General features: G+C 41.3%; 1 protein-coding gene across 1 annotated transcript in view; it reads right to left on the bottom strand.

Annotated features, from left to right (window-relative positions):
* Window positions 1–7006: 7006 nt before the first annotated feature.
* Heatr3 (HEAT repeat containing 3) overlaps window positions 7007–10572 on the bottom strand; it is a 47494-nt gene continuing 43928 nt past the window's right edge. Inside the window, exon 15 of the mRNA XM_045141825.1 lies at window positions 7007–8276. Coding sequence (XP_044997760.1) covers window positions 8154–8276 — 123 coding nt within the window. The 3' untranslated portion in view covers window positions 7007–8153. The remainder of the gene's footprint in view (window positions 8277–10572) is intronic.

The raw sequence follows: 10572 nt of genomic DNA, 5'->3' as shown, positions 1-10572 counted from the left end.
CACATTAGCCAGATGCACAAGGGGGCACACGCATCTGGAGTTCGTTCGCAGTGGCTGGAGGCCCTGGCACGCCCACTCTCTCTCTCATCTGCCTCTTTCTGTCTGTCACTCTCAAATAAATAAATAAAAATGAACAAAAACATTAAAAAAAAAAAAGCACGATCCTTCAGTTTGTTGTCTCCAAGAAACTCACCTTTCCACAAAAGATGGACACTATCTTAAAGTGAAAGATTGGAAAATGGTGTTTCATGCAAATAGGCCTAGAAAACAAGCAGGTGTTGCTATCCTAATATCTGACAGGGCAGACTTCAGACCAACATTAGTTAGGAAATATAAGGAAGGTCACATTATTTATTTTATTTTTTTAATGGTTTTTCAAGGCAGGTTCTCATTCTATCCAGGCTGACCTGGAATTCACTATATAGTCTCAGGGTGGCCTCGAATTCACAGTGGTACTCCTACCTCTGCCTCCCTGGTGCTGGGATTAAGGGCATGCACCACCACGCCTGCCTAGGAAGGTCACTTTATATTAATTAAAGGAACACTCCAATAGGAGGACATTACAATCCTAAACATATATGCACCTAACATGGAGGCTCCCAATTTCATCAAACAAAAACTATTAGAATTAAGGTCACATAGAGGAGTGCTCGGCCCTGCGATATCTCTATCACAACTTCCAAGGCTCAGGGACCATTGTGGAAGAGGTGGTGGAAAGAATGTAATAGCCAAAGGAAGGGTAGGACTCCTTACAACATGCTCCTCCAGACATAAAATGGCCTGGACATCCATGACCTCACAGTGCCTGACACTATCTACATAAGACCATCATAATAGGAGGAAAAGATCATGACATAAAAATAAAAGAGAGACTGATAGAGAGGGGGAGGGGATATGATGGAGTGGAGTTTCAAAGAGGAAAGTGGGGGAAGGGAAGGAATTAACATGGGATATTGCTTACAATCATGGATGTTGTTAATTATAAAAAATTTTAAAAAGGAAAAACAAATATTTTAATATGAAAAAAAAATTAACGTAACAGACAATACCAAACTCAGCTGTAGTGGGTGACTTCAACACCTCACTCTCATCAATTCATAGGTCATTCAGGCAAAAAATAAACAAGAGAGCCAGGTGTGGTAGCACACACCTTTAATCCCAGCACTTGGGAGGCAGAGGGAGGATCACCATGAGTTCGAGGCCACCCTGAGACTACATAGTGAATTCCAGGTCAGCCTGGGCTAGACTGAGATCCTACCATGAAAAACCAAAAATTAATCAATAAATAAACAGAGAAGCATCTGGACTAAATGAGGCCATAGAACAAATGGACCTAACAGCTATCTACAGAACATTTCACCTAAATGCTGTACAATACACATTCTTTTCAGCAGCACATGGAACATTCTCTAAAATAGACCATATATTAGGACACAAAGTAAATCTTAACAAATATAGGAAAACTGAAATAATTCCTTGAACTCTATTTGATCACAATGGGATTAAGCTACAAAACAATAGCAAGAAAAGCCATAGGACATACACAAAATCATGGGAACTACATAATACACTACTAAAAGACAAATAGGTCAATGAAGAAATCAAGAAGGAAATAAAAAAACCTCATAAACCAAATAATAATGAGAACACAACATAACAAAATCTTTGAGACACAATGAAGGCAGTCCTAAGAGGGAAATTTATAGTTTTTAAGTGCCTATATTAAGGAAGTCGAAGACCACGCATGGTGGCGCACACCTTTGATCCAGCACTCGGGAGGCAGCAGGAGGATCACTGTGAGTTCAAGGCCACCCTGAGACTACACAGTGAATTCCAGGTCAGCCTGGGCTAGAGTGAGAACCTACCCTGAAAAAACAAACAAACAAAAAATAAAAAGAAATTAGAAAGGTCAGGGTCTGGAGAGATGACTTAATGGTTAAGGTACTAGCTTGTAAAACCTACTGATCCAGGTTCATTCCTACAGGTCCCACGTGAGCCAGATGCACATGGTGGCACATGAGTCTGAAGTTTGTTTGCAGTGGCTAGTGGTCCTGGCATGCCCATACTCTCTCTTACTGTGATAAATAAATAAATCAGAAAAAAAAAAAAAAAGAAATTAGAAAGGTCACAAGTCAACAACTTAATGCTTTACCTTAAGGCCTTGGAAAAAGAACAAGGACAATCAAAAATCAGTAGATGGGAAGAAATAATAAAGATTAGGGCAGAGAGTAATGAAACAACAACAACAACAAAATAAATCCAAAGAATCAATGAAGCAAAGAGTTGGTTCTTTGAAAGGATAAACAAGACTAATAAACCCTTAGCAAGTCTGACCAAAAGAGACTCAAATTAATAAAATTAAGAGATGAAAAGGCTCCATTGTAGCAGATACCAGAGAAATTTAAAAATTCACAGGGATATACTGTAAGAACATACACTCCACTAAGTTTGAAAATCTGAAAGAGATGGATGATTTCCTTTATTAATATGACCTACCAAAATTAAATCAAGATGAGATCAACCATTTAAATAGACCTATAACAAGTATGGAGATCCAAGCAGTTACAAACATTCTCCCACCTAAAAAAAGTCCAGGCCCAGATGGATTTACTGGTGAATTTTACCAGACCTTCATGGAAGAACTAACACCAATGCTTCTCAAACTTTTCTATAAAATAGAAAAGGAAGGAATCCTACCAAATGTAAGTTTGGGTAGCTACAGCCACCTGATCTTTGACAAAAATACTCAGTGGAGAAAAGTCAGCCTCTTCAACAAATGGTGCTGGGAAAACTGGGTATGTATTGTAGAAAGATGAAAAAAGATTCTTATCTTTCTCCATGCACAAGAAGTAGGTCCAAATGGATCAAAGACCTTAATATCAGACCTGAAACTGCTACATGAAAAAGTAGAGGAAACCCTTCAACATATTGGTCTTGGCAAAGACTTTCTTGTTTTTTTGTTTGTTTTTGTTTTGTTTCTTGAGGTAAGGTCTCATTCTAGACCAGGCTGACCTGGAATTCACTATGTAGTCTCAGGGTGCCCCCTAACTCTCCACAATCCTCCTACCTCTGCCTCCCATGTGCTGGGATTAAAGGCATGCGCCACCACTGTCCTGGCAATTAGCAAAGACTTTCTGAAGATAACCCCAACTGCTCAGGAAATGAAACCACTGATCAACCACTGGGACCTCATGAAATTACAAAGCTTTTGTACAGCAAAGGGCACTGTGAATAGAGCAAAGAGGCAACCTACAGAATGGGAGAAAATCTTTGCCAGTTACTCATGTAACAGAGGATTAATATCCAGGGTATACAAGGAACTCAAAAACACTAAATAAAAAGGGCTGGAGAAATGGCTTAGTGGTTAAGGCACTTGTCTGCAAAGCCAAAGGACCTATGTTCGACTCCCCAGGACCCATGTAAGCCAGATGCACAAGGGAGCAGATGCATCTGGAGTTCGTTTGCAGTGGCTGGAGGCCCTGGCATGCCCATTCTCTCTCTCTCTCTGCCTATTTCTGTATCTCTCTCTCAAATAAATAAACAAATAAAAATAAAATATTTTTTAAAAAATAAAAAAAAAGAAATCAAACTATCCAATTAAAAAATGGGCTGGGCTGGAGAGATGGCTTAGCGGTTAAGCGCTTGCCTGTGAAGCCTAAGGACCCGGTTCGAGGCTCGGTTCCCCAGGTCCCACGTTAGCCAGATGCACAAGGGGGCGCATGCGTCTGGAGCTCGTTTGCAGAGGCTGGAAGCCCTGGTGTGCCCATTCTCTCTCCCTCTATCTGCTTTCTCTCTGTGTCTGTTGCTCTCAAATAAATAAATAAATAAAAATTAAAAAAAAAAGGCTATGGAACTAAGTAGAGTTCTCAAAAGTAGAAATATAGATGGCATATAAACATCTAAAAAATATTCTACATCCCTAGCTATTAGGGAAATGCACATTAAAGCTACTTTGAGATTCCATCTCACTCCTGTTCAGAACTACCACCATTATTAAAACAACTGACCATAAATGTTGGCAGGGATGCAGAAAAAGAGGAACCCTTCTACACTGTTGGTGGGAATGCAATCTGGTCTAGCCACTGTGGAAATCACTGTGGAGGTTCCTAAAACAGCTAAAAATAGATTTACCATATGACCCAGCTATAGCACTCCTAGGCATGTCTCACTACCTTAGAGATACTTGCTCAACCACGTTTATTGCCACTTTATTCACAGCAGCTAGGAAATGGAACCAGCCTAGATGCCCCTCAACTGATGAGTGGACAATGAAGATGTGGCACATTTACACAATGGAGTTCTACTCAGTGGTAAAGAAAAATGAAATTTGCAGGAAAATAAATAGATCTGGACAGGATAATACTTAGTGAGGTAACCCAGGTTCAGAAAGCCAAACATCACATGTTCTCTCTCATGTGTGGATCCTAGATACAAATGACTGGACTTCTTTGCGAGTTGGGATAAAACTTAGTAGAGGCCAGTAAGCTTGAAAGGGGATGTAAAGGGAATAGAAAGGGAGGGTGTGAGTAGGGGGACTTAATAGGATGGCATTGTATATATGTAAGTAGAACAACAGATTAATGGTGGCGGAAAGGCCTAAGTGAGGTCAGGAGGACTGAGTAAAGGCTAGGTGGGGGAGGACTAATCAAAATCTAAGAGGGTATGAATGAGTGATATGGAAACCTACTTTTTTGGACAATGACACACCCAGAAGCCATAGATTATTACTAGAAAGCTTTCAGTGCCAGGGATGGGATACCTTCCAGTGAGCTGTTGGCCAGGGAGGTCTGTGATGCCCCCAAAACATTATAGGCTATTGCCAAGGCTCTTGGTTTCCCACCAGGAATAGATGGTAAGACTCTTGCTGAGGACTCCACATGCTTTGGCTGCAAGGTCACTGAGAAATCTTTCTGGAGCTGAGCTGAAAACCTCCACAGTCAAGTAACTTAACTGCTTAGCCATCTCTCCAGCCCTATACTGTGTTTTGATATCATGACAACTGGTATCAATTGTGCATAAAATCTTGAATCTCTGTGTAATGGTTTGATTCAGGTGTCCCCCATAAACTTAGGTGTTCTGAATGCTAGGTTCCCAGCCGATGGAGAGTTGGGGATTAACACCTCCTGGAGAAAGTATATTGTTGTAGATGGGCTTATGGGTATTATAGCCAGTGTCCCCTCGCCAGTGTTTGGCATACTCTCCTGTTCCTGTTGTCCACGTGACGCTGGCCAGGATGACGTTCACCCTTTGCTCATGCTGTTGTTTTCCCCTGCCAGCGTGGAGCTTCCCTTCGAGTCTGTCAGTCCAAATAAACCCTCTTCATTTCACAAGCTGCTCTTGGTCAGGTGATTTCTACCAGCAATGTGAACCTGACCACAACACTGTGCTATTAACTTTTCTGATCAGGCAGATTACAAATGGAGTGGTTCAGGGCCCTGCAAACAATGACACAGAATAACAGAGTAGCCCAGGGCCCTGCAGAGACTGATGCAGTTCAGGGGACTCCAGACAATGGTGCAGGATGATACAGCAGGGTAGAATCCCCCAGACACCAATGCACATGAGATTCCCAGCTTGAGCCCCACTGTCATCCTCATAAGAAACTCACATACACACACAAAGCAAACTACGCAGGAATAGGTGTATTTAGTGTTAAAAAAGAATCCTGGGCTGGAGAGATGGCTGAGGTTAGGCACTTGCCTGCAAAGCACAACAACCTGGGTTTGATCCTCTAGTCCCATATAAAGCCAGATGCACAAAGGGGGTACATGCATCTGAAGTTTATTTGCAGTGCCTGGAGGCCCTGATGCACCCACTCTTCTTTCTCTCCCTGGAAAGAAATACATAAGGGCTGGAGGGATGGCTTTGCAGTTAAGGCGCTTGCCTGCAAAGCCAAAGGACCCAGGTTCGATTCCCCAGGACCCACATAAGCCAGATGCACAAGGTGGCACAGCACCTGTAGTTCATTTGATGTGGATCTCTTCAAACAAGTAAGAATTTTAAAATAAAGTCAGCTTGGGCTAGAGTGAGGCCCTACCTTGAAAAATAAAATAAAATAAATAAATAAATAAAAATTAAAAATAAAATCTGGGGGCTGGAGAGATGGCTCAGCTATTAAATGCACTTGCTTCCAAAGCCCGATGGCCTGGGTTTGATTCCCCAGTACCCACATAAAGCCAGATGCACAAAGTGGTACATATATCTGGAGTTCATCTACTGTGGCAATAAGTCCTGGCGTGTTCACTCTTCCTCTTTATGTGCCCCTTTCTTTCTCTCTCTAATAAATAAGGGCTGGAGAGATGGCTTAACAGTTAAGGCATTTGTCTGTGAAGCCCATGGACCTAGGTTCAATTCTGCAGAACCCAGATGACTGGAATTCATTTGCAGTGGCTGGAGGTCCCAGTGTGACTATTCATTCTTTCTCTCAAATAAATAGAAATAATTTTTTTTTAAAAATTGTGGTGGTTTGATTCAGGTGTCCCCCTTAAACTTAGGTGTTCAGAATGCTAGGTTCTCAGCTGATGGAGATTTGGGAATTAATGCCTCCTGGAGGGAGTGTATTTTGGGCTTATGGGTATTATAGCCAGTTTCCCCTTGCCAGTGTTTGACACACTCTCTTGTTGCTATTGTCTACCTTGTGTGGGCCAGGGGGTGAGGTCTACCCTCTGCTCATGCCATTATTTATCCCTGACATTGTGGAGCTTCCCCTCAATCCTTTAAGCCAAAATAAAACTCTTTTCCCCACAAACTCTTGGTTGGGTGATTTCTACAAGCAATGCAACAAAAGTAAACTATTAAAAAAAAAAAAAAAGAATCTTGCCGGGCGTGGTGGCACAAGCCTTTAATCCCAACACTCTAGAGGCAGAGAGTAGGAGGATTGTCATAAAGGCAACCCTGAGACTACACAGTGAGTTCCAGGTCAGCCTGACCTAGAGTGAGTCTTTACTTCGAAAAACCAAAACAAACAAACAAACAAACAAACAAAAAAACTATTAAGACACAAAGCTTTTAATTAAAAAGTTATTTATTCAAAATATTTCCTACCAACTCTGATTTTACATTAAATTGTCAAGGAGTGATGTTGTACAGCAATAACTGATCAACCCCATACAGGATGCAATCACCTCACTATCTTACTGAGAGTGATTTACAAATTCATTTACTTCTTCACAGAAAGTTCGTATTTGGATAACAGTACTTCATATAAAAATGATTTTATAAAGCTTGTCTGTATAATTCATTTAAAGATTTAGCCAATATAAAATGATACTGGCTTGAATAAAAAAGGTTCAATGATTTAGTTTCTTTCTTGCAAAATTTAAAGGGATGGTTGAAAGCTGTTTTTTTTTTTAAATATGCACAAAGTAGTTATGAACTACGTGAAGCTAGGGGTAGCTTCATGTTACAGTGCTTGCCCAGCATGCACATCACCCTGGATTCTATCCCCAGCACCAAGAGGAAAAGAGGACCACCTGAGATTGCACTGCATTCACACTCTTTTTTCCCTAACATATGCTGGACACACAGAGAGAGAGAGCAACAAAAGTGCCACAGTCATCCCGTGACTTCAACACATGCTTCTGAACTTGAAAGCTCTGAACTTGAATTCAATATCCATGATGTAGCCATTAAAAAATAGCTTTGGGAACACCTTCTCCAAGGAAACCCTTAATATTTTTAGCATTACCTAAACACTGGGAAAGAACAAGTTTCCTATTTTCTCTCTCTTTTCTTGCAGAGCTAAGGATGAACTCAACAGACTTGTGCATGCTAGTGAAGCACTCGGCCATTCATCCGACTTATGTTTCTCTCTCTTGTTCTATTTTTATTTATTTATTTTTTAAGAGAGACTTTGCGATCAGCCACCACAATTGAACTCCAGATGCATGCGCCATCTAGTGGGCATGTGAGACCTTGCACTTGCCTCACCTTTGAGCATCTGGCTAACCCAGGATCTGGAAGGTAAACATGGGTTCCTCGGCTTAGTAAACAAGCTAAGCCATCTCTCCAGCCCTCTTGTTCTGTTTTGAGGCAGGGTTTCACTCTTGTCCAGGCTGGCCTTGAACTCACAACAATCCTACCTCAGCCTCCCAAGTGCTGGGATTAAAGGCTATGGGCTACCATGCCTGGCTTCCTGTTTCTCTTTTGATGTTTTAAGAAGTCAGTCTTTTCTCAACAGTTTCTTGATAAGCAACAAACCTTCTCAAATTCATCTTCACGTTGTCAAGAACACACAGCTGATCCGGACTGTATCTGCCCCTCCCTTCTTTTTTAATCTGCCAAAAGAAAGAAGAAAGTCAGTCATATGTGACTTGTTATCTATTAATAAATTATTCAAATAAAGTATTTAGTTGGATGTATGCGTAGCCATTTTATAAACAAGACACCCTCAAGAATTTGGTAAAACTACTTCCAGATTGAATACATTATGGTACACGAGGAAGAAATTCATGGCATAGAGCTCTACCTCACCTCTAGTAATGTAAGCAAAGCATTCAACCACTAAGCTATATTCTCAAACCCCTCTGCCTTTGCACAGAGTTTCTGTTGGTTACATTGGTTTTTTATTTTTTCCCCCAAGGCTGGGTCTCACTCACCAGGCTGACCTTGAACTCACTTAGCTAGCCTGAAAAGGACATCCTTCCTGCCTCAGCCTCCTGAGTGCTGGTATTAAAGGCATGTGCCACCACCATTCCTGTGAGACAGGATCTTACTATGTAGTTGACACTGACCTGGACTTCACAATCCTCCTGTCTCAGCATCCCAAATTCTGGGATTACAGGCCAGAGCCACCACATTCAAGTAGAAAGTTGTGATGACTTTATCAAGACTTCTTTCCTGACAGCATCAGAAAAATAAGGTGGTTTCATTCTCTTTATGATAAGTTCTGTCTGCAGAAGTCTAAAGGACCTGTGACTTTCTTTCTTTCTTTTTTTTTTTCCTTTGGTTTTTTTGTATTTCCATGGTAGGGTCTCACTCTAGCTCAGGATGACCTGGAATTCATTATGTAGTCTCAGGGTGGCCTAGAATTCACAGTGATCCTCCTACCTGTCTCCTGAGTGCTGGGATTAAAGGCATGTGCCACCAAGTACTGGTATGAAAATAGGTCTTGGATGGCATTATGTAAAAACACAAAAGCACAACTACTAGGCCGGAGATATGGCTCAGTCGTTAAAGGTGCTTGCTTGCAAAGCCTGATGGTTTGGTTCACCAGTACCCATGTAAAGACAGATGGAAAGTGGCACATGCATCTGGAGTTCATTTGCAGTGGTAAGAGGTCCTGGAATGCCCATTCTCTCTTTGCTTGCAAACAAAAAATAAACATAGTACAACTATCATTATGCTATCTTTTGGATAAAAAAGGAAGAAACCTCAGATATATTTTTTCCTGCTTAAAGAACACACCACTCTGTGTGCACGCACGCACACGCACACACACACACACACACTTAAGAACAAATACCACTCAACTTGACTTCCAGTGATGCAAGGAGTGAGAGTAAGACTTCTCATTTCTTGCATAATAAATAAAAACTCACAACGAGCTTGGGCATATTTAACTACAGTAAGCCTTTTCTTCACAATTCAGTCACTTATTTGGGACAGTTAATAAACGGTAACCCACTACTACTAAGTCTTAAAATGTAGCATATCACTACAGGAAAATGTGAAAAACAAACCAGTATTACTATTCTTAAAACAACACTGACTTCAGGTATAAGAACAACAGAGAATGTGCAGGGCACATACTATCACTCTTTACTTCTGGAAAAGAAAACATTTAGGTCTTAGACGTTTCCAGGAAAACCAGGCATAATGGCACACGCACAAAGCATGTGTTTGGAGTTTATCTGCAGTGGCAGGAGGAGTGCCTGTGCCCTCGCTCTTTCTCACAAATAAATCAGTAAAAAGGAAGGAATTCAGAGGAGGCTAAATAAGGGAGGGGATAAAGGAGGGTGCTGGGAAGGGATATCATCATGGTATCTTGTCTACATCTATGGAGGTAGGTAGTCTCAGCTATTCCAGAGGGTGAACCAGGAAGACTGGACATAGCAACTTGAGAATGGCTGCTAACAATGTGTGTGGCCATGGGTTCTGTTGCAACACTGCAATCAACTGCATTTCCAGGAGAAATGAATTCTATGTCAGGAGTTTGTTAAGATACACTGGAAAATAATAAAAGCTAATTTCTCATCAAAATGCCTATTGAACTCTCTTCCAGACATAAAGTGGTCATGGTATTCATGCCCTCACAGTGGCTGGTGCTACTTACACAAGACCTCCATAATAGGAAGAGAAAAAGTGATGACATCAAAATAGAAGAGAGACTAGTTGGAAAAAGGGGGGATGAGGAGATGGCTCATCAGTGCAAATGCTTGCATTCAAAGCCTGCTGGGACAGATTCAATTTCCCAGGACCCATGTAAAGCCAGATACACAAAGCAGAGCATATGTTGGGAGTCTGTTTGCAGTGGCAGGAGGCTCTGGTGCTCTCACTCTTTCTCATTCTCTCCCTCACAAATAAATCAATGAATATATACATTTTAAAAAACCCAGAAGGGATACCGAAAGG

This window comes from Jaculus jaculus, chromosome 1 (assembly GCF_020740685.1).
Source record: "Jaculus jaculus isolate mJacJac1 chromosome 1, mJacJac1.mat.Y.cur, whole genome shotgun sequence".
NCBI lineage: Eukaryota > Metazoa > Chordata > Mammalia > Rodentia > Dipodidae > Jaculus > Jaculus jaculus.
This window is presented reverse-complemented; position numbering and strand designations above follow the sequence as displayed.